General features: G+C 43.9%; 2 protein-coding genes across 2 annotated transcripts; both read left to right on the top strand.

Annotated features, from left to right (window-relative positions):
* Positions 1-228: 228 nt before the first annotated feature.
* LOC100413688 (gamma-crystallin B) lies at positions 229-3,557 on the top strand. Its single transcript, XM_002749714.7, has 3 exons — positions 229-275; positions 365-607; positions 3,217-3,557. The coding sequence occupies exons 1-3, from the start codon at positions 267-269 to the stop codon at positions 3,490-3,492; spliced, it is 528 nt and encodes a 175-aa protein (XP_002749760.2). The 5' UTR covers positions 229-266; the 3' UTR covers positions 3,493-3,557.
* Positions 3,558-22,018: 18,461 nt separating this feature from the next.
* Positions 22,019-23,933, top strand: CRYGC (crystallin gamma C). Its single transcript, XM_002749713.6, has 3 exons — positions 22,019-22,262; positions 22,360-22,602; positions 23,594-23,933. Exons 1-3 carry the CDS (start codon positions 22,077-22,079, stop codon positions 23,864-23,866), a joined length of 702 nt encoding a protein of 233 aa, XP_002749759.4. The 5' UTR covers positions 22,019-22,076; the 3' UTR covers positions 23,867-23,933.
* Positions 23,934-25,075: the final 1,142 nt, after the last annotated feature.

Below are 25,075 nucleotides of genomic sequence, written 5' to 3'. Positions count from 1 at the left end.
AGAGTGTACTCTATTCATTTCGATGGCAACAACAGCTTTAGTGAATTAGAACAACGCGAACCTACCAGAAAGAATGAGAGTAAACCATTCAGCCAACCCCAATGACCAGGGGAGGGAGAGCAGCAAGCTTGCAAATCCCCTTACTCACCAAAATGGGTCCTTTTGTGTGATTTCCTGTGGAGGCAGCAGTCCGGGCTGCTATATATACAGTGACGCTCCCCCAGTCCCACACAGCACCGAGAGCACGTCTGCTTGCTTCCTTCAGCATGGGAAAGGTAAGTGCTGGGTACGGGATGCACTACCCTGAGGTAGTGGTCTCAGTGGGGACCAATCGCTCCTTGCTCCCACGTCTTCCACTTTGCAGATCACCTTCTATGAGGACCGGGCCTTCCAGGGCCGCTGCCACGAATGCACCACTGACTCCCCCAACCTGCAGCCCTGTATCAGCCGCTGCAACTCCATCCGGGTGGAGAGCGGCTGCTGGATGATCTACGAGCGCCCCAACTACCAAGGTCAGCAGTACTTCCTGCGGCGCGGGGAGTACCCGGATCACCAGCAATGGATGGGCCTCAGCGACTCCATCCGCTCCTGCCGCCTCATCCCCCCGGTGAGTGTGGCCCTGTCTTTGCCTTCCATCTTTTTGAAAATAAAAGCTATTTAATGATATTATTCTTTGTTGTTGTTGTTGAGACAGAGTCTCGCTCACTGCAGCCTCACTTCCTGGGTTCAAGAGATTCTCCTGCCTCAGCCTGCCAGGTAGCTGGGATTCCAAGCATGCACCACCATGCCCAGCTAATTTTTGTATTTGTGGTAGAAATGGGGTTCACCATCTTGCCCAGGCTGATCTCGAACTCCTGGCCTCAAGTGATCTGCCTGCCTCGACCTTCCAAAGTGCTAGGATTACAGGCATGAACCACCGCCTCTGGCCTATTTAATCATATTATTCATAAACCAAATAGTTCCAACAAGAGGACAGAAAGCGGAAGTGACAGTAAAAGCCGGCCAGTCTAGAACATGTCTCAGTTGGGAAGCCATTCCTCATAAACTCTGTGTTTTTTTAAATCACATGCTCCCAGATTTTATATTTTAAACGTAATCAAAAAGTTAAAAGATCACAGACTAATTAAGAAAAATCAGGACATGGAGGAGACTAAATTTACCATTGGTTCAAGATAAAATGTATTAAATGTTCATTTCAAGCCATAGCAAGTCAGAAATCAAATATATCAAAATGTATAAATATAATCTGGAGCTGTTTAATTGATTAAAAAATACTTCTGTTTGCTTTGTCTTACTTTTCTACTTGATTATTCCTCCTAGTGAAGATAGGATCCTGTCTTCTGATTTCTATTCTAATTTAATGGTCAGTACCTATTAGCTCAGTTAGAGGTATAAATTAGAGAAAAGGCCAAATCTGAAACTAAAGTTTGAGATTCCACATTTTCTGGGGAATGATTGCAGGGTTCTTAGAACTGTAGCATGTGGGAGGCATGGGATACAGTGTCATCAAAACAAACTGAATGAAGGTGATCCTTGCTTCTGAGGGAAATGAGTAAGTTGAGAGCAGGAGTCTGGAAAGGAAACTTAAAAGTCAGACAGGTTGAAATTTGAATTGAAGACTAGGCACAGTGGCTCAAGGCTGTAATCCCAGCACCTTGGGAGACCAAGGCAGGCAGATCATGAGGTCAAGAGTTCGAGATCAGCCTGGCCAACATGGTGAAACCTTGTCTCTACTAAAAGTACAAAAATTAGCTGGACATGGTGGCAGGCACCGGTAGTCCCAGCTACTCAGGAGGCTGAGGCAGAAGAATCGCTTGAACTGGGGAGGTGGAGGTTGCAGCGAGCTGAGATTGAGCCACTGCACTCCAGCCTGGATGACAGAGTGAGATTCCATCTCAATTTAAAAACAAATTTTTGAACTGAAACTGGGGTTATGAAAGCAGAGATAAGGAAAACATGTCATTTTGTTTTACAAGAGCTTGAGTCTTTGCTCCATATGTTACATAAAAACAAATACATTAGTCTTACAGAAAATAGCTAAATGTTGCTATCTTTTAAACAATGGTAATATATCAAATGATCAGGGCTCTGCGGCTCAGGTCTGTAATCCTAACACTTTGGGAGGCTGAGATGATTGGATCACTTGAGTCCAGGAGTTTGAGACAAGCCTGGCCAACATAACAAGACCCTGTGTCTACCAAAAAAGATACAAAAACTCAGCCAGATGTGATGGTGCACACCTGTATTCCAACTACTAGGGAGACTAAGGAGGGAGGGTCACTTGAGCTCAGGAGGCTGAGAGGGCTGTGAGCTATGATCATGCCACTGCACTTCAGCCTGGGTGACAGAGGGAGGCCCTGTCTCAGCAAATGAGTGTGTGTGTTTGTGTGTAATACTGAATGCCAAATATCTGAGACAGATCTCAGTCGATTCAGAAAGTTTATTTTGCCAATGTTAAGGACACACCCATGACAGCCTCAGAAAGTCCTGAGACATGTGCCCAAGGTGGTTGGGGGTACAGTTTGCTTGTATACATTTTAGGGAGACTTGAGACATCAATCAACGTGTAGGATGTAAATAGGTTCAGTCTGCTAAGGCAGGAAGTAGGGGCTTCCTGGTTAGAAGTAGATAAGAGAAAAAAGGGTCTTTTGAGTCCTTGATCAGCTTTCCACTGAATATGCAAGTTAGTCTGGCTCAGTGAATCTGCATCTTTATATACATAGTAGGGGAGAGGAAGCAATCAGATATGCATTTGTCTCAGGTGAGCCTCCGAGGGATGAATTTGAATAGAATGGGAGGCAGCTTTGCCCTAAGCAGTTCTTAGCTCGGATTTTCCCTTTAGCTGCGTGATTCTGAGGTCCCAAGATTTATTTCCCTTTCGCTATTTGTATATAATATGACACTTAGCTTTCTAATGATTCTCAGTTTTCTCCTTTGAGAAAGCCTTTCTCAAATAACAGGCACTAAAGTGATGTGATAAATTTTATTGTAAGCAAATCTTAACTCCCAAAGACCTCGATCTGCCGATGAATCATTAGACTCAGTGGTGGGTGACTGGGGGTGGAACAGCCCCTTCACTTTGCAACATGGTTGTTCTGGAAGCAAACTTGGCCTGGGAGAACTTTCTCGGCAGCTGTAGCAGGGGAGATGTAGGGACTGGAACTTGAATTTCAATCTATTTTTGTTCGTTTCTTGCTTTTCCGTCTGCTACTCCAGCACTCTGGCACTTACAGAATGAAGATCTACGAGAGAGATGAATTGAGAGGACAAATGTCAGAGCTCACAGATGACTGTCTCTCTGTTCAGGACCGCTTCCACCTCACTGAAATTCACTCCCTCAATGTGCTGGAGGGCAGCTGGATCCTCTATGAGATGCCCAACTACAGGGGGAGGCAGTATCTGCTGAGGCCGGGGGAGTACAGGAGATTTCTTGACTGGGGGGCTACAAACGCCAAAGTTGGCTCTCTTAGACGAGCCATGGATTTGTACTGAAGTATTTAGATTCTCCACTTTTCTCCTTTAAAATCTAATAAAATATTTAGCTTGTGTTTCTGGCACTAATAGAGTCCTGTCTTTCTTTCAACCTGTTAAGCATTTATAAGCGATTATGGCACTCGGCTAACCGTAATAACATGTTTTCAAGATGGGAAGCAATCTTTCATAAGGGGAATAATCCAGAGATACTATTGCCAGCACTCTTCTAATGACTAAAATGTGTAGGCGCAAATAAAAGCTCAGTTCACTTGGGCTCAGGCCATTTGTAGTTAGTCTCCCAAGGCTAGGTTTGCAGCTACAGTGGTGAGTTCGCACTTTTTGAAACACCGCCAAGTTATCCCTCCAGGTTAGCCCTATTGTCTTCCCTAACAACCCAAGCCTTAGCTAGTGAGGAAACTTGTTCTCAGCATCTAGACTCTTACATCAGGTTCATAAACAAACACATAAATGAACTGGTCCGCTCTTACCTATGGCACTCCTATCCTTCTAACACCATGCCTTTCCTCTCCCTTCCCTTGCCAATACCTCATTCCATGATGAGATTTCCAATCCAAATATAATTCACTGTGTTTTACTATATGTGCTTTGTGAAAGAATTTCAGGACATTTACAAAACCCACATGCATGTGGCAAAACTCAGCCTCATGTCATTTCAATAGAGAGTAAAGTATGATGACACACAGAAAATAATGCTAAGTGGAAAATAAGGAATTGAAATTTTCTGGAGAAATTCGTTTGCCTGTATGTTTGTTTTCTTTGGTTTTTAAAAATGCGTTAAGATTAGCCAGGCACAGTGGCATGCACCTGTAGTCTCAGCTACTTGGGAGGCTGAGGCAGGAAGATTGCTTGAGCCCAGGAGTTCAAGTCTAGCCTAAGGAACAGAGCAAGAGTTCCTCTCTTAAAAAATAAAAAGATAAAAATTAATTAATTAATTAAGGTTGCTAATAAAAAAGTATGCTACAATAAATTTTTAAAATTAAAAAAATTATGATACAATAAATTTTAAAAATTCAAAATAAGTGGCCAGGTACGGTGGTTCATGCCTGCAAGCCCAGCACTTTGGGAGGCTGAGGCAGGTGGATCACCTGAGGTCAGGAGTTCAAGACCAGCCTGGGCAACATGATGAAACCCTATCTCTACTAAGAATACAAAAATTAGTTGGGCATGGTGGCACATGCCTGTAATCCCAGCTACTCGGGAGGCTGAGGCAGGAGAATTGCTTGAACCTGGGAGGCGGAGATTGTGGTGAGCTGAAATCGTGCCATTGCATTCCAGCCTGGGCAACAAGAGCAAACCTCCATCTCAAATTAAATAAATAAATAAATAAATAAGGAAATTGGGTCTGAGGAAAAACAAGAGTAGGAGAGACAAGACAGAGCCAAGAGTAAGGTTCGAACCTGCGTTGTGTGCTGTGAGGTGCTTTGTTCAGTGTAGATAGATCCAGATTTGGATCCAGCAGCCAACAAGGCAGAGAAGGAAACGAGATTCGACAAATTAATTAACTATTCAAGATAAGCCTAACCATCGTCAGTAACGAAACCTAAAAGAACATTTTCTTGTGGGTCCTCATAAAGAGGGTACTGAGGAAGCACCATCCTCAAAAACATCCTGCAGAAATTAAATAAGGTTTCGTGGATGTTTCATATAAGGTTCATCACTAAAACAAACTAATGGCTTCAGATCAAAATTTATCAGAAGTACTCCATCCTTTGAGATTCTAATGAATTGCCTCAAATCCCATCTTATGTCGGGGTGGGAGCTTTGCGTATCCACTTCCACCAACATATCCATAACCCGATGTCTTTTATAATTCTGGAGAAGGAATGAGTGACTTATGCTTCTCTCAGGAGCCCTTCACTCTGAACTCCTGCCTTGGCATTGGATGGGTCATCTTGCTTCCCACACATGCTACTATTCTGTCCTCATGTACCGCACTGACCCACATAGGGGACAGAGCTCCTTTTCCTCTAACTTCGGAACCATCTCTCACATGAGGCATTGATGTGTGCAGCTGCCTTTATTACAAAGAGTATGGGAGCACACTGCAAGTTTACATCATAACAGTACATTGACACAAATTTAATATTAGATTGCCCTGCTTTCTATGGCCTATAGGCTTCAACTTACTGCTGGGTGATCAGTCTCCCTTTCTTGTTCCTTTCTTCTTGACTGTTAGCCATACCCACAAGGCTGTTCTTCTCTTTTCTTTTCTTTTCTTTTTTTTTTGAGATGGAGTTTTGCTCTTGTTGCCCAAGCTGGAGTGCAATGGTGTGATCTCAGGTCACTGCAACCTCCACCTCCCGGGTTCAAGCAACTCTCCTGCCTCAGTCTCCCAAGTAACTGGGATTACAGTCATGTGTCACCATACCCATATGATATTTTCTTATTTTTAGTGGAAACGGGGTTTCACCATGTTAGCCAGGCTGATCTTGAACTCCTGATTTCAGGTGATCCACCTGCCTCGGCCTCCCAAAGTACTGGGATTTCAGGTGTGAGCCACCATGCCCAGCTGAAGGGCTGTTTATTTTTATTTTTATTTTTGATGGTTTCTCACTTTGTCACCCAGGCTGGAGTGCCATGGTGTGATTTCAGCTCACTGTAACCTCTGCCTCCCAAGTTCAAGCGATTCTCCTGCCTCAGCCTCCTGAGTAGCTGGGACTACAGGTGCATGCCAGTATGCCCAGCTAATTTTTGCATTTTTTTTTTTTAGTAGAGACGGGTTTCACCAAGTTGGTCAGTCAGGCTGGTCTCGAATTCCTGACCCCGTGATCTGCCCACCTCAGCCTCCCAAGTGCTGGGATTACAGGCGTGAGCCACTTCACCCAGTCCTGGGCTGTTCATTTCTTATAGAAACTTCTTCCAACTCATGTGCTCAAAGGTCTCTATATCCAACACCCAAGGGGCTTCTAAACAGACTAGCATATAATTTGTTTCTTAAATTTTATTTATTTATTTATTTATTTGAGACAAGAGCTCATTCTGTCACCCAGGTTGGAGTACAGTGGCATAATCACAGCCCATTGCAGCCTCCCTCTCAAGGGCTCGAGTTATCCTCCTACCTCAGCCTCCCAAATAGCTGGGATTACAGGTACACACCACCACGCTCAGCTAATTTATTTTATTTCTAGTAGAGATAGGGTCTTGTCATGTTGCCCAGGCTGGTCTCAAACTCCTGAGCTCAAGCAATCCTCTTGCCTGGGCCTCCCAAAGTACCAGAATTACAGGTGTGATCCACCAAACCCAGCCATAAACTTGGTCATTTGTTTTAGTTTTAGGTTTTGTTTCGTTTTTTTGTTTTTGGTTTTCTTTTTTTTTGAGATGGAGTCTTACTTTGTCACCCAGGTTGGAGTTCAATGTGGCGATCTCTGCTCACTGCAACCTCTGACTCCTGGTTCAAGCGATTCTCCTCCACAGCCTCCCAAGTAGCTGGGACTACAGGCATGCATCACCATGCCCAGCTAATTTTTGTATTTTTAGGAGGGATGGGGTTTCACCAGGTTGGCCAGGCTGGTTTCAAACTCCTGATATCAAGTGATCCACCCACCTCTGCCTCCCAAAGTGCTGGGATTACAGGCATGAGCCACTGTGCCTGGCCTGCACTGGGTCATTTTGGAGAATGAAAGTATATGCTATTCATAATTACAGAGGCATGAACCAGAACTGTTCTAGGCAAACTAGGATGCATGCTTAGCCCCGCTGTATGTGTGTATATAGAAAAAGTACAAATATATATAAAGATTTATTTCCTGAAAAAAAACAGAATCTAGAATTATGTAGTGTTAACTCTTCCTAAATCTCAGCTTTTTAACCTTTAGACTCACAACAATAGTGATGGCTTCCTGGAGATATTAATCAGAGTCCTCTGTTTGTCAACAGTAACATGTCAAACATAATTTTAAAAACCAAAAGTTTGGAGTGCTGAATTTTATGCTATTTTCCTAGAAGACATAAAATCACATGTTTTGGCCGGGTGCAGTGGCTCACACCTATAATCCCAACACTTTGGGAGGCCAAGGCAGGCAGATCACTTGAGGCCAGGAGTTTGAGATCACCCTGACCAACATGCCGAAAACCCATCTCTACTAAATTTAAATACAAAAATTCTCTGGGCATGCTGGCACAAGCCTGTAATCCCAGCTACTAGGGAAGCTGAAGCACAAGAATCGCTCGAACCTGGTAGGTGGAGGTTGCAGTGAGCTGAGGTCATACCACTGCATTCCAGCCTGGGCAACAGAGACTCTGTCTCAAAAAATAAAAGTAAATCACAGTCTTTAGGCATGGAAATTATTCTAAAACATCTGAACTGGAAGAGATTGGAGTTCCTAAATCTCTTGGATCAAGTCATTATTCTTAGAAATTGGCTACTCCTGGCTGGGTGCTCATGCCTGTAATCCCAGAATTCTGGGAGGCTGAGGTGGATGGATCACCTGAGGTCAGAAGTTCAAGACCAGCCCGGCCAACATGACGAAACCCCATCTCTACTAAAAATACAAAAATTAGCCGGGCATGGTGGTGCACACTTGTAATCCCAGCTACTCTGGAAGCCAAGGCAGGAGAATTGCTCCAACCCAGGAGGGAGAGGTTGCAGTGAGCCAAGATTGTACCACTGCACTCCAGCCTGGGAGACAGAGTGAGACTGCATCTCAGGTGAAAACAAAGAGAGAGAGAGAGAAAAATAGGTTACTCCTATTCCTGGGATACAGGCAAAGAAAAAGATGTCCTCCTCCTAATTCCAACATAAGGAGAAAGTCAATACTGGGGAGTGGCCTGGGGAATAAATTATGCCCAAAATAACTGCTAATTCTACCCTTCACCTCTTCTCTTCCTCCTCTGTTTAAAATAAATCCTGGGACCTCAAAGAGTGGAATGGAAGAAAAGATACCCCACAGAATCCCACCAATCTTTTCCCTATTGAGATGAACCAACAATCTGAGATAATCCCAGTGTCAGCCTTCGTACTCGACACTCCAAACAGTGTTTCCTGCGTATCCTAGTTTGTAACGCTAAGTCTGGGTTTAAGCCTTTTTCTTCTTTTTTTCACTCTTTCCTCCCTTTGAATTTATGATGTCCTCTTGCCTATTTAATCTTATAAACGTCCACCAAGCAAAGATACTAAAGAAGCAGCTATTACATAAAGAAGTGCCAAGTACTGTCGTGCTGAATCCCTCAGAGAGTTCCCCTCATTAGGGGCTGCTTCTACAATTTTCCTGCCCTGCTACCTTGGGGTTAGGTCCTGATGTTAGTATGTGTCTCATTCTCACCTTTTCCGTCCTTGGAAGTTCAATTATCTTCTTCTTTGTGGGTTTGTCAAGGCAAAAGTGTCCATCACAACCACCTGTTGCTTAAACAAGAAGAAATGCATTGTCAATTTTTTCCAAAAGGAATATTATTAGGACTCAAGCAAAGGTGGGTCAATGATTACTCCCTGTCTTCTTGTCCTTTACTGCACAGTCACCAAAGACTCATTGAGAGAGTCATCCAGAAGCTAAGGCCTCTGTTACAGTGATCCGTGGTCCCTTATTCAGTCTTTGTTTGGGACATTTTGGTCTACATGGTTACCACCGAAATGACCTCTGCTCGTTTAACCAAGCACACACAGTCAAACACACACTGCGTAACTATGTTTGGTCATTATGGCATATACAATGATGGACCACATCTATAATAGTAGTCTGTAAGATTACAATAGAGTTGTAAAATGCCTATCACCTAGTGATGTCATAGTGTGACACATCACTCACGTATCCGGTGATGCTGGTGTAAATAAACTGCCTGTGCCATCAGCAGTATAAAAGAATAACATATACAATTATGTACAATAGTACATAATATTTGATCATAATAAGCAACTGTGTTGCTGGTTTGTGCATTTACTAATTTACTATGCTATACTATGTTCTTTTTTTTTTTTTTTTTTGAGATGGAGTTTTGCTCTTGTTGCCCAGGCTGGAGTGCAATGGCGTGATCTCAGCTCACTACAACCTCCACCTCCTGGGTTCAAGTGATTCTCCTGCCTCAGCCTCCTGGGTAGCTGAGATTACAGGTGCACACCACCATGCCCAGCTAATTTTGTATTTTTAATTGAGACAGGTTTAATAGAGATGAGATTTCACCATGTTGGCCAGGCTGGCCTCAAACTCCTGACCTCAGGTGATCCGCCCGCCTCAGCCTCCCAAATTGCTGGGATTACAGGTGTGAGCCACCATGCCTGGCTTACGGTATGTTTTATTGTCACTTTAGAGTATTCTCTTTCTATGTATATTAAAAAAGAGAGTTAACTGTAAACAGCCTCAGGCAGGCCCTTCAGGAGGTATTACAGAAGAAACGTCATCATAGGTGACAGCTCCATGTGTGTTTTTGCCCATGAAGATCTTTCAATGGAAGAAGATGTGGAAATGGAACAAGATGTGGGGTTTTTTCTTTTTTTTTTCTAGTCAAGTGAAGCAGTGGGAATGGAAAAGGAACAAAGAAATTTGTAACTGGTTGTGATCAGTTAGTTGTAAACACCACTGCGCTCGGCCCAGCATGTTTGTGCTTTAAGTTAAATATTACTACAAGAGTCAAAAAGTTTTAAAATGCTAGAAAGTTTATAAAGTCAAAAAAGTTATAGTACGCTAATGTTAGTTTATTACCGAAGAAAGAAACACATTTTAAAATCAATGTAGTGTAGCCTAAGTGCACAGTGTTTATGAAGTCTACGGTAGTGTACAGTAGTGTCCTGGGCCTTTACATTCATTCGCCCTCACCCTCACTCACTGACTCACCCAGAGCAACTTCCAGTTCTGCAAGCTCCATTCATGGTCAGTGTCCTCTACAGGTGTAGAATTTTTTTATCGTTTCATATTTCCATATTTCCACTGTACATCTTCTATATTTAGATTTGTTTAGATATACAAATACTTACTAGTGTGGTAGGCCGATCCATCTGGGTCTGTGTAAGTACACCCTCTGATGTTCACACAACAACGAAATTTCTCAGAATGTACCCCATTCATAAGAAATGCATGGGGGAAGAGGAGACTAGACAATGGAGGCAGGTGCTGGGCTCAGTGGCTCTCTACTGTAATTCCAGCACTTTGGGAGGCTGAGGCAGGAGGATCGCTTGAGCCCAGGAGTTCAAGACCAGCCTGGGCAGCATAGTGAGACCTCATCTCTGTAAAAAATAAACCAAGTTAGCCAGGCATTGTAGCAGGCACCTGTGGTCCCAGATTCTCGGGAAGCTGAGGTGGGAGAATCCCCTGAGCCAGAGAGATAGAGGCTGCAGTCATCCAAGATCATGCTACTCTGCTCCAGCCTGGGCAACCGAGCAAGATGTTATCTCAAAAAAAGAAAAAAATTAAAAAGCTAGAGAATGGAGGTGCAAGTGAGCAGCAGTGGTGCAGGCGAGCATGCAGTCCAGGACCCTGACTCTGCCTCCAGCAAGGCTCCTGGCAGGGATGACCACTACAAGCTACATGGTAAGGGCCCAGGTCGTAAGAAATGGGCACATCTGGATGTAAGGGTGGGGTTGAAAAATACAGGCAAATAAAGCTGAAGGAAATTGTCAGGAATAAAGACACTGTGGGCAGGCTGGAGGTCTTTGCAAGAGAAGGGAATATGCCTCACATCATTTTGCTATCCCCCTGGGAAATGACAAAGTTATAAGCATTCTGGGCCCAACACTGGAGGATGCTACATTGGAACTCAATGCTTCCAATGGCAAGGGCATTGACATTGCGAGGGATCAAATCAAAATGTTTGCTCAACAAAAAGTCATCCTTTCCAAAGGTTAACATAAGATCATCATCCTGGATGAAGCAGACAGTATAACCGATGGGGTCCAGTAAGCCTTGAGGGGAACCATGAAAATCTGCTCTCGGCTGGGCGTGGTGGCTCAAGCCTGTAATCCCAGCACTTTGGGAGGCCGAGGCGGGTGGATCACGAGGTCAAGAGATCGAGACCATCCTGGTCAACATGGTGAAACCCCGTCTCTACTAAGAATACAAAAAAATTAGGTGGGCATGGTGGCGCGTGCCTGTAATCCCAGCTACTCAGGATGCTGAAGCAGGAGAATTGCCTGAACCCAGGAGGTGGAGGTTGAAGTGAGCCAAGACCACGCCATTGCACTCCAGCCTGGGTAACAAGAGCGAAACTCTGTCTCAAAAAAAAAAAAAGAAAATCTGCTCTAAAATGACTCACTGTATTCTTGCTTTTAATGCTTCAGATAAGATCACTAGAAGGCCAGTGTGACAGCGGCACAGATGAAGGATCAGAGAGAGGCCAAATTGGGGCTTGGACATCATGAAGAAGCTGTCGTAGTACTCTAAGGAGAAGGTAAAGGAGAGTTTTGAATTCTGCATTTGTCTGTCTGGTGGTTCTTAGCTCCAGCTGCAGGTCAGCATCTCCGGTGGAGCTTTAAAGAAACTGAGAATGGGCCGAGTATGGTGGCTCATGCCGGTAATACGAGCAATTTGGGAGGCTGAGGCAGGCAGATCACCTGAGGTCAGGAGTTTGAGAGCAGCCTGGCCAACATGGTGAAACCCCACCTCTACTAAAAATACAAAAATAAATAAATAAATAAATAAATAATTAGTGGGCATGGTGGCACACACCTGTAGTCCCAGCTACTCGGGAGACTGAGGCAGGAGAATCACTTGAACCCGGGAGGCGGAGGTTGCAGTAAGCCGAGATCTCGCCACTGCACTCCAGCCTGGTGACAGAGCAAGACTCCATCTCAAAAAAAAAAAAGAATGAAACAGCAAGTGTCCTGTTCCTACCCCAGCCAGACCGAATTGTCATTTGCCCAGAAGAGCCCAACATTCAGCACACTGTGATTCCAGAGTCTTCCTGGGCCTAGACTGACTCATCTCAGGGCTTACGGCACATGGATGTCTGCCTGGGAGGACACTCTCCCCTTCTGGAAGCCATGGCCAGCCAAGGCCATGCCAGGGCAGTGCCAGCCAAGACCTCTGTCTGATTTGCACTTCTGTTGGGTGATTTGGGGAAGGAGCTAAAAAAGCTGGGATTCACTCTAGATCAGATGTTAGCAGAAAACAGGATTAGTTCTGTGATTACTTATCTCAAGAAATCTTACCCGTAGGGAGGGGCGACTAGAACATGGATAAACCCGTGATTCATAAAGAAGTAGCAGTTAGTCATTTTGGCTGAGAGAGTGGGGCTTGGGATTTTGAGAGTGGAGCATTGACTTTGTTTTGGTCTGGGCTTACTTTATCTCATTTCATCTCTCAGAGTAGTCTTGTCTGAAGCTGTTATTCTGTGAGACTGTTTATATCTAACAGGGGAATAACATGTCCTCACTGTGAGTGCCAGGCAGCATCCGAATGTCGAGGCTGCTCCTTTTTCTCACTTTTTTTCTCATTAATCAGACTATAGTCCACGATATAACTCATGCTTTGAGTGGTTATGTCATTTGCCATGCAGCTAATCAGCGGGCCTTCTGAGTGCAGGCAGCCTGAGTCCAAGGCTCACACTCTTGCCTGTGAAGCTTTATGACCTCCCTCATGTTTGGAAAAGGAAAAGCGATCCATAAAGCAATACTTTACACTTTCGTTAATACTCTGACATTTAGCCCTGTTTTTACCACATTTCTCTTAAGAACCTGCTGCCCAAGAAGAGTGGCGCCACCAGCATGGCTGGGCTATGTGGATTATGCAGCTGCATCCTCGTAACCAAAGAGCTAATAGGGTAATGCCAGCCTCTGAAGGAAGCCTCACTACCTTCCCCACCCTGTTCAGAGCCCACTGGATCCCAGTGCACAGTCCTCTGCTACACAAAGCTGACCGACGCCCAGACCAGTGCCAGGTTGATGAATGCTAGAGAGAAGGGTACAGTGCTACACACTGACTATGGCATAAAAGCCGTCATCTTCATAGCCCAGGGAGATATGAAGCAGGCACTGAACATTGCAGTCCGTCTTCCAGGATCTGGCTTCAGTTACAGTGAGAATGTGTTCAGTGTCTGGGATGAACCCCATCCCTTGCTCGTGAAGAAGATGATCAAGCATTGGGTGAATGCCAACGTCAAGGAAACCTACAAGATTCCTTCTCGCATATGGCATCTGGGCTACTCTCCAAAAGATGTCATTGGCAACATCTTCCCAGTGTGTAAAACTTTCCAAATGGCAGAATAACTGATAACGTGGAGTTTGTCAAGGAGATTGGCTACACTGGTATGGAAGCAGCAGAGGAGTCAATTCCCTTCTGCAGACGGTGGGCTCCTAGCCAGGCTGTGTCAGAAGACAATGGCTCTAGTGGCCAGTTAGAGCAGAGACTTCATTGATTGAGTTACAACAGTCCTCATCCCTGAAATACAAGAGGCACAGCCTTCTGAAGGGGGGCGTGTGTGGGGAATGCCACCTTAGGCTGGTGCCAGCATACACCATACTTTGTTATTCGCATCCAATAGTACCGAATATTAAATGCATTTAATAAAAAGATCTCCCAAACAGGCTTTGTGTGGGCAGACAAGAACATTTTGTTTCTCGTTTGGGTGCAAGCAGGCTGAATCAGAGAAAGGACAGGCAAAGGGAGTAAGAGTGGAAATTGGTTTTATAGGTTGGGGTAATTTTCGGGGGTGGGGGTGTTACAGAGGAAGATCAGTTACAGTGCTGGGGGGTAGGGGCAAGGAGTATACATGACCACAAGTTCAGTTACAGTGGCGGGTTGGGTAAGGCGGAAGAGCAGTTAAGATGGCAGGATGGGGTAGGGCGCGGTGGCTCAAGCCTGTAATCCCAGCACTTTGGGAGGCCAAGGCTGGTGGATCACGAGGTCAAGAGATAGATACCATCCTGGTCAACATGGTGAAACCCCGCCTCTACTAAAAATACAAAAAATTAGCTGGGCATGGTGGTGCGTACCTGTAATCCCAGCTACTCAGGAGGGTGAGGCGGAAGAATTGCTTGAACTCAGGAGGCGGAGGTTGCGGTGAGCCAAGATCGTGCCATTGCACTCCAGCCTGGGTAACAAGAGCAAAACTCTGTCTCAAAAAAAAAAAAGATGGCAGGAACAGTTAAGATGGCAGGATGGGGTGAGAGGTATCCACATTTGTCATAAGAGCAGTTAAGATGGCAGGATGGGGCAAGGAGCATTTACATTATCATAAGAACAGTTAAGATGGCAGGATGGGGTGAGAGTCTTGTCCAGGGAAGCTCCGCTGGGCAATCAGGGACAATGGCAAGCGCAGGCTGGGGTGGGAGATTATTAGCCAAGGCAGACAGGACTTCAGACTTTCTGGTTCCAGGCTTGCATATGGAGACCTGACGTTTTAAACTCTCGTGATTTTTACTTTGCTTCTAGCAGATCTCTGCTCCAGGAGTGTTTGCGTTCAACCTCAGACTCACTGATAAGGTGACGGCACGGGGCAGAAAGGCCCAGAGAAGCTCAGGGCGGGCACCTGATCTGTGTGTGAGTTGACATTTTAGCTAATAAAGCCTTGTGGTGTTTGTTGTAAGGTGACCACATGAGGCCTTGGGGAAAACCAGCTTCTTGTCTCTGCCCCTGCTTGTTCCTCTGCTTTCTACTTGTGACCCTGGCAGCCTGCAAGTAGGAAGACTGACTAGATAGTAGACTGGACTAGCTCATCTCAATTCTTCTAGAAGCATTAAGGGACCAGTTCCTTGGGGCAAGGGCAGAAGTTTCTGTAATTTCCTGTTGAAATAGACATCTCAGAGTCTGGGCAATGAGCTTGCTGAGGGGCTGCTGACTGGCCTCTCACAACACAGGCCCCCAGGGCAACTCCAGCATCATGCCTTTCCCAGGTTCTCCAGGGAACTCTTTGCCTTTGCTTTAGAATTCCCCAGTGAATTTTATTTTATTTATTTTTATTTTTTTGGCAGGGAAGGAGGAAGGGAGGAAGGCAGGAAGGGAGGGAAGGAGGAAGGGAGGGAGGAAGGAAGGGATGAAGGAAGGAAGGGAGGAAGTGGGGGGAGGGAAGGAGGGAGGGAGGGAGGGGAAGGAAGGAATTCAAGCAATGAGAGAGACATTGCCGACCTGGATCTAGAGGTTTACAAGTTGATTTCTTTTTTTGAGAGAAGGAAAGAAAAAAAAATGAGTAAAGGAGAGAAAGAAAGAGGAAGAGAGAGAGGGAGGGTGAATGGAAATATTGCTTTATTCTGAAAAAAAAAAAATGGGTATTAATAATGGCCAATCAATGTTTCATTTAAAGCTATGAGTAGGTGTGATGTGGTATTGACAAGAATGTATATTTTATGTATTTGAAGTGGAGAGCTCTATAAATATTTAAGTTTACTTGTTCCGGATCTGAGTTCAAGTACTTGATATCCTTATTAATTTTCTGTCTCATTGAATCTAAGTCTCTATGTATCTGGGTGTTAGGATTGTTAGCTCTTGTTGTTGCATTGATCCTTTTACCACTATATCTTTGTTGCTTTAAAATCTATTTTATCCACTACGAGAATTGCAACTCCTGCTTTTTATTTATTTATTTATTTATTTTTGCTCTCCATTTGGTTGGTAAATCTTTCTCCATTCCTTTGTTTTGAGTCTTTGTGTATCCTTGCATGTGAAATGGGTCTGGATGTAACATGCCGTTGGGTTTTGGCTGTGTCTTTTGATTGGGGGATTTAGTCGATTTAAATTTAGGGTTACTGCCATTTGATGTTAACTGGCTGTTTGATCCATTCATGAAAATTCTTCTTTATGTTGGTGCTCTTTACTTTTTGGTATATTTTTAGTAAGGCTAATACTGGTTGTTTCTTTCTGTGTGTAATGCTTATTTCAGAAGCTCTTGTAAAGCAGGCCTGCTGGTAATAAAATCTCTGAGTACTTGCTTGTTCATAAAAGATTTTATTTTTCCTTCAGTTGTGAAGCTTAGTTTGGCTGGATATGAAATTCTGAGCTGAAGGTTCTGTTCTTTGAGGATGTTGAATATTGGCCCCCACTCTCTTCTGGCTTGTAGAGTTTCTGCTGAGAGATCTGCTGTAAGTCTGATAGGCTTCCCTTTGTGGGTAACCTGACCTTTCTCTCTGGCTGCCCTTAGTATTTTCTCCTTTGTTTCAACCCTGGTGAATCTAACGATTATGTGCCTTGGGGTTGCTCTTCTTGAGGAATATCTTTGTGGTGTTCTCTGTATTACCTGGGGTTGAATATTGACCTGCTTTGCTAGTTCAGGAAAATTTTCCTGAATAATATCCTGAAGGGTATTTTCCAGCTTGGATTCATTCTCTCTGTCGCATTCAGGTACACCTATCAAACATAAATTTGGTCTTTTCACATAGTCCCACATTTCTTGGAGACTTTGCTCATTCCTTTTTATACTTTTACCTCTAATCTTGTCTTCTTGTTTTCTTTCATTAAGTTGGACTTTGACCTCTGTTATCCTTTCTTCTGCTTGAACAATTTGAGTGTTTAAACGTGTGCATACTTCTCGGAATTCCTGTATTGTATTCTTCAGTTCCATTAATTCACTTATATTCCTCTCTAAGTTGTCTATTCTCAATAGGATTTCATCAAACCTTTTTTCAAAGTTCCTAGTTTCTTTACGTTGGGCTACAACATGTTGTTTTAACTCACAGAAGTGTCTTATTATCCATTCCTTGAAGAGTGATTCTATCATTGGGATGTGCTCATTCTCCATCAAGCCTTGTTCCATTGTTGATGTGGAACTGTGATCATCTTTAGAGGGAGAGGAGTTCTGATTTTGAGTATTCTCAGCCTTTTTATGCTGGTTTCTTCCCATCATTATAACTTTATCCTCCTGTTGTCTTTGAAATTACCAACTTTCAGATTAGGTCTCTTGATTGGATGTCCAAGTTGTTAGTTCCCAGGGCCAGAACGGTGACGTTAAGACTGATGATGCTTTTCTGCCCAGGATTCTCCTGTCTGGCTTCCTTCTTGTGTCAGTAATGGGCGACTCTGCCTTCCCGGGGCTCCAAACCTCGGTCAGAAGGGGAACCAGTCTCGTTTACTCTGCTCCAGAGCTGCCGCGCCGAGGTGCCGGCGAAGCCGCTGCACTGGCCACAAGAGTCACGCTGGCAGCCCGTGTGGGTCCTCCAAGCCTCGGTCAGAAGGGGAACCAGCCCTGTTTACTCTGCTCCGAGAGCTACCACGCCGAGGTGCAGGCAAAACCGCTGCGCCGGCCACAAGAGTTGCGCTGGCGACCCGTGTGGTTCCTCTACTGGGGATCTTCTGCTCTGTGAGCGACCAGAATTTGTCTGAAAGTGTGGCGTCCTCTAGTTCTCTGCACTTTGACTGAGAGCTGCAACCCTGAGCTGTTATTGATCGGCCATCTTGGATCGTTCCCCCTCCCCAGTGAATTTTATATTACTTTGTAGAATTGCCTTTTTATTTGCAAGAGTATTATTTTTTCTCATTTTTTAAATTAAAATTTCAATTGTATATTAAAAAAGAGATGCTGGACTGCATATGATACCATCAAATATTCATCGCTGAGAAGCAGGAAGGCTGGTGGTAAAATCAACTGCTGGCTGGACCTCAGACACCAGCAAACTCTAGAAATGGCTACTGCTGTTGTAACATTAATTTCTTATCTCTAAAGAAATAAAAATTAGAATTACTCAGGAGTGGGAAGACTTAGGTCACAACACAGCATTCCCGATTTTTCCCTTTTGCTTATTATCTCCACTGTCATAAAGGCCCATTACGGCTGGGTGGGGTGGCTGACACCTGTAATCCCAACACTTTGGGAGGTCAAGGCTGGAGGATCATTTGTGCTCAGGAGTTTGAGACCAGGCTAGGTAACATGGCAAGACTCCATTTCTTTTCTTTTCTTTTCTTTTTTTCTTTTGAGACAGAGTCTTGCTCTGTCACCAGACTAGAGTGCAGTAGCACAATCTCAGCTCACTGCAATCTCCACCTCCCAATTCAAGTGATTCTTCTGACTCAGCCTTCCAAGTAGCTGGGACTACAAGTATGTACCACCACACCTGGCTAATTTTTGTATTTTTTAGTAGAGAGGTGGTTTCATCATGTTGACCAGGATGATCTCCATCTCTTGCCCTCATGACCCACCCACCTTGGCCTCCTAAAGTGCTATGATTATAGGCATGAGCCACTGCGCCCGGCCTCTATTTTTTTTAAAGCCCTGTTAAATCAATCAAATGCAGAGTGCCTGTGTCATCCTACACAACAAAAGTTGCCCATCCTGAACTTTCATGTGAGCGTATTATGCCTGTGTATATTGAGCATTTGAAATAGGCTCCACAGACTATTTCAAATAGTCTGGTGAATTTATAACAATAAATTTCACCCTAGGAATAACATTCACACATCCTTCACCCAAGGCATTTATTGAGTAACCTTTATGTGCCAGTCCACTATGCCAATTAGGGAGATCATAAAAATAAAGATGGAATAGTCCCTGCCTTTATGGGGCTCTCCTGTCTATTTTGAGAAACTGATGTCTAAACAAAATAATTAGATAAGTGGTAGTTACCATTGGAGAGGTATGAACATGAGGAGCTACGGAGGCAGTGTTTAATTCAGCCCAGATTAGGAAGGGTTCAGGAAAATCTTTTACCGAGAAACTGATGCTTGAGCTGAGCTGAAGAAAGGGTAAAACTTCTCTGGTTGAAAAATAAACTGGTGTCTCAGAGAGAAGGATCAATATGTTGAAAAACAAGAACAATATGAAATAACGTTGTGCGTTTGGGAAATGAAAAGCGGTTCGGCGTGATCGAATAGAAGGTGTGGGGACAGACAGAGGAGGCCAAGTCGGGGATGTCATGCTAAGGAATCAATATTGGATCCCGAAGACAGTGGGAGTCCATGAAATAAATAGTTCAAGCAAATGAACAGCATGACTTGCTGCGTTTTGATTCTCATCACTCCAACATCTGGCTGAGTGCAGTTTGGAGGAAGACACGGCTGGACAGAGTCAGGAGGCTGTTGAAAGTCCAGCTGAGATATGATGAGACCCTACGTAAGGCAGCTACAATGGCAGGGGTTTGGGGGACTGGTGGTTGGGGCAGAGTAGAGAAGGAGAAAGATTTGAAAATAGGTCGGAGAAATGCAAGACTATGCCATTCTGGTACAAGAGCAACGTTCTGTGATATACATTTTCTGGTTCCTTTATTGCTTTTCCTGTCTTCTTACCAGTGCTGTAAATTTAAGTGCTGGTATCTCTGCTCTGATTCTCTCATTATGTACATATGAAACTTTGTAGAACAAGAAAGAGTGCTACAAAGCAGAGATTACATCTGCCTTCAGGTTTAAAGAGAGTGTTAGGCGGGCACAGTGACTCACACCTGTAATCACAGCACTTAGGGAGGCCAAGGCAAAGGATTGCTTGAACCCAGGAGATCAAGACCAGATTGGGCAACACAGTGAGACCTTGTCTCTACACAAAGAAAATACAAAAAATTAGCTGGGCATGGTGGCGTGCACCTGTAGTCCCAGTTACTCAAGAGGCTGAAGTGGGAGCTTGAGCTTGACTATGGGAAGCAGAGATTGCAGTGAGCTAAAATTGCGTCACTGCACTCTAGCCTAAGCAAAAAAGCAGAATTCTGTTTCAAAATAAATAAAATAAAGAGAATATTAGTACAATTCCTAATAAGGCATTACCTGGGGATGGCTAAAACATGTGATTTCCTTATCAAAACATGAAGGGATAAACCACAGTAGTGTTTTGGCCCAAGAACTATTTGGTGCTTATTAAAAATACAGGTTCTGGGCTGGGCATGGTGGCTCACACCTGTAATCCCAGCACTTTGGGAGGCTAAGGCGGATGGAATATTTGAGGCCAGGAGTTTGAGACCAGCCTGGCCAACAGAGCAAAACCCCATCTCTACTAAAAATACAAATATTAGCTGGGCATAGTGGCATGCGCCTGTAATCTCAACTACTCGAGAAGCTGAGGCAGGAGAATCGCTTGAACCCGGGAGTTGGAGTTTGCAGTGAGCTGAGATCGAGCCACTGCACTCCAGTCTGGGTAACAGAGAGAGACTCCATCTTAAAACACAAATAAATAAAGAAATAAAATAAAAAATAAAAACATCGGATCTGAGGTCTTCTCCTGATCTAATGATGCAGGATTTGGCCAAAAGGTAGAGAGGATAATTTGCATTTTTAACAAGCAAGGTGATTCTCATGCACTCTAGAGTTTGAAAACCACCTGAAGATTTCTAAAGTCCCTTCCAAGCCTGATTTTTCTCTAATCATAAAATGACTTCATAGAGGATAAATTTTTTCAGGAATCTTTGAGAGGATTAAATATCTTTGAGAGAGATAAACAGGATGAAGTCACCCTTAATAATGTCACTCAATTACTAATAACAACAGTTAATCAGTGTTCATTTGCCTTATACACATAATCCCACTTATTCATGTCAATGTCCTTTAGCTAAAGGCCACCAGGGACACGCTTGTCTTTAAACAAGTTGGATTTATTACTTGTTACAGCAAGGGAGAACATGCTCCTTGGGGAAGCGTGGAATGTCTCAGTAAGAGGGCTTAGGAAGAAATTGTTATAGGATTTGCACTTTAGTTGTGTGATTTAGGAAAGGAGCTAAAAAAGCTGGAATTCACTCTAGATCAGATGTTAGCAGAAAGCAGGATTAATTCTGTGATTACTTATCTCAAGAAATCTTACCCGTAGGGAGGGGAGACTAGAACACGGATAAACCTGTGATTCATAAAGAAGTAGCAGTTAGTCATTTTGGCTGAGAGAGTGGGGCTTGGGATTTTGAGAGTGGAGCATTGACTTTGTTTTGGTCTGGGCTTGGACAAAGCTAGGAAGTGGCTTTACTTTATCTCATTTCATCATGGTCTTGGAGTAGTCTTGTCCGAAGTTGTTATGCTGTGAGACTGTTTATGTCTAATAGGGGAATAACATGTCCTCACTGTGAGTGCAAGGCAGCATCCGAGTGTCAGAGGCTGCTCTTTTTTCTCACTTTTTTTTTCCTCGTTAATCAGACTATAGTCCACGAGATAACTCAAGTGGTTATGCTATTTACCATGCAGCTAATCAGTGGGCCTTCCGAGTACAGGCGGCCTGAGTCCAAAGCTCACACTCTTGCCTGTGAAGCTTTATGACCTCCCGCAAGCTTGAAAAAGGGAAAGCGATCTATAAAGCAGTATACGGTACTTCTGAGTCTTGGGTGCAGTGACCACAGAAACCTTTCCCTTGCGTGTTATTACAAATTCACTACCAAGGCCTGATTTCTAGTTACATGACATGCACCCATGAAAGGCAAAGTTAAGAGCTGTCTTAAAGCATTGAGTTAACAAAGTCAAAACTAGCCGAGATAAGAATCTAGATTTATGTCCTGCACTGGACTGCAAAATTGTGTAAAGACAAAAATGTAAGATAGAGCAGTCTCTGCCATCCAGCGAAATGAGTCAGTGCTTGTGGCGTTCTACCTCAACAACCTCTCTGGAATCCTGGAGAGATTCTATAATGACATAGATCTTTCCCAGAAAATTCACAGAGAATAATTGAATCACATAGGGAGAGTCACGAATTTCACGCCGAAAGTGCAGACTGATGCACAGATAAATTTAGAAAACACTAAGAATCCAAATAAAAGCAACGCAGAGCAGTAATGTACAGGACAGCTTTAGAATATGCCAGAGAACAAGGACACAATCTACAGTCATTTCCAGTGAATGCAGCATGTTAAAGGGATGCATAAAATCCCCTTACTGCCGAGGGCCCCTTTTGTGTTATTCTTGCCAACGCAGCAGCCACCCTGCTATATAGGCTGGCTGCGCGGCCACAGGCACCATCACACTGAACTTTGCGGCCCCATCGCACTGAGCTTGCATCATCCGTCTTCACCAGCCATGGGGAAGGTGAGCAGAACACAATTAAATAAAATGAAAAAAACTGCCTTTATATAATACCTGTTAGGAGCAAATAATGTAACTCGGAATGATTCTTCCTTTGCAGATCACCTTCTTCGAAGACAGGGCCTTCCAGGGCCGCAGCTACGAGTGCACTACCGACTGCCCCAACCTGCAGACCTATTTCAGCCGCTGCAACTCCATCCGGGTGGAGAGCGGCTGCTGGATGCTTTATGAGCGCCCCAACTACCAAGGTCACCAGTACTTGCTGCGGCGCGGGGAGTATCCTGACTACCAGCAATGGATGGGCCTCAGCGACTCCATCCGCTCCTGTTGTCTCATCCCCCAGGTGAGTTTTCTAGATTTCGATCCTGCTGCCGGAGTGTCCGCACTGCATTGTCAATGTGGATTAGGCGGAGGGAGGTTTGCATTTAAAAACACCTAAGGGCTGGAAGGACATTGAACACCTGCAGAAGCCAGATAGAGAACACGCACAAAAACAGCAGAGAATATAAGGAAGAACGCACTTAGAGGAAGGATCTGTTTTCCTTTAAATTTTTGCTACCGATAAGTCAATCAAAAATGGCCTGTAACAAATGTAATATACCATAATGTGATATAAAACAAAACTTGCAAACGGGAAGCTGATTGGGCATACAAAGACAGTATTTTTAACAAATTGTTTTGCCTATTGTAAAGGAATTTCTGATGAATGAATTAGATAGGTTCCATTGTGGACTAGTAAGTAAACCTTCACAACTGTATTGTTAATATAGGCTAGCCAAAGGTGTATCCCACTTTGGAAAAGGTAATTTTTCTTAATTTGGAAAATCAGTTAAATTCTCTTTCCAAATGACTATTTAAATTAACTTTACACCAAAGTACAAGATTTTTAAAATTTTACTTTAGTGGTAAATTTATATGTTTATAAATTTGAGAGATAATATTCTTACTAGAAGAATGCTAGTCAAAATAAATTATTTCTATTTTTCCCCCAAATGTAGTTTGAATTAACACAGGTAATTAGGAATCAAGATATTTGAGTTCTTGATGGTTTCCAACTCAGAGTTTGAACCTCTTAAAAATTCCGTCTCCTGAATAAGAATGAATTTCAGGTCCAAAGTGCAGGTCAAATAGAAAATGAGCAGGCCAGTATTTAAGTGCTAGCAGAAGATAGATCCACGCACAGCATCACAGCAATCTGCTACGTTTTACATTGTCTAAATTTTACATGGACAATTCCATGCCCCAACATACCAAGTTCATCTGTTCTTTGGTTGAACAAATTCTAAAAGAGACTCATTTGCTTTTTTCCATCCTGCTTTCTGTGGACTGAGTAGACAGGCTCCCACAGGCTGCGGCTGTATGAGAGAGAAGACCACAAAGGCCTCATGATGGAGCTGAGTGAGGACTGCCCCAGCATCCAGGACCGCTTCCACCTCAGCGAGATCCGTTCCCTCCACGTGCTGGAGGGCTGCTGGGTCCTCTACGAGCTGCCCAACTACCGGGGGCGGCAGTTCCTGCTGAGGCCCCAAGAGTACAGGCGGTGCCAGGACTGGGGGGCCATGGATGCTAAGGCAGGCTCTTTGCGGAAAGTGGTGGATTTATACTAAAATAGCTTGACACTCCCAATTTCCCACTTTGGAACCTAATAAAGTATTTAGTCTGCATTGTTGGCAATTGCTGACTTCTGTCTTTCTTTCATTGTGCAAATCAGTTCACCTTTAAATGCTCCTTGTTAAAAGTTAAGTAGTGAATGGAGATGAAAGCAGCGTCTGTTGGAGAAGAGCTTCAAGGTAGAATGAGTTTGAACAAGGCTCGGAATTTGGGGTGGAAGCAGGGTGTCACCTGCCTGAGAAACAAAAGGCAAGGCAATGCCAGAGAGCTGGCGGAGGCTGGCTGGCGAGAAGAGAGGCATTCAACTAAGCACCTTGAGGAACAAGAGTTCAGAAGTTTCCTTGTGACCCAAAATGTGGGTCAGACAAAGGGTAAAGTCAGATGAGTGGTGAGAGCAAACTTAACTTGGCCAATAGCCTGATTAGACTATATAAAGGATTGTCGTTTTGTTACTCTCAGGCACGGTATTTTATAACTAATGCCAGGGCCACCCTGGCCAATGACATACCTTTGAACAAAGTTAAAGACCATTCGTCTTTGTTTGAAAATGGCTCCTGTCCAGGACTGCAGCTCTCGGTCAGTACTGCCCCTGGCCCAAATGCTGTGTCAGTTACAGAAACCGCACATCAGTACATGGTGTCCAGCTATTGCAAATAAATTAATAAGAGATACACATCAATCTTTTAGAGAGACTTGCATGGTATAGTGCACCTCAAACATAAAAAGTTCTGTAACTACAAAAAACATCATTCTGTCATAAAGACACATGCATGGTATGTTCATCACAGCACTATTCATGACAGCAAATACATGGAATCAACCTAAATGCCCATCAATGGTAGGCTGGATTTTACAAAGTGTTACATATGCACAGTGGAATAATATGCAGCCATAAAAAAGAATGAGATTCTGTTCTTTCGAGCAACATAGATGGAGCTAGAGGCCATTATCCTAAGCAAATGAACACAGGAACAGAAAACAAAATACCTCATTGTCTTGCTTGTAAGTGGGAGCTAAACTTTGAGTACATGTGGACACAAAGAAGAAAACAAGAGACACTGGGGCCTGTTTGAGGGTGGAAGTTGGGAGGCTGAAGAGGATTGAAAAACTACCTGTCAGTTACTATGCTTATCACCCAGGTGATAAAATAATCTGTACACCAAAGCCCCACAACACACAATTTACCTTTATTACAGTTTACCTGT

This window comes from Callithrix jacchus, chromosome 6 (genome assembly GCF_049354715.1).
Source record: "Callithrix jacchus isolate 240 chromosome 6, calJac240_pri, whole genome shotgun sequence".
In the NCBI taxonomy this organism is placed as follows: Eukaryota; Metazoa; Chordata; class Mammalia; order Primates; family Cebidae; genus Callithrix; species Callithrix jacchus.
The sequence above is the reverse complement of the archived record's forward strand: the minus strand, read 5'-3'. Positions and strand labels throughout refer to the sequence as shown.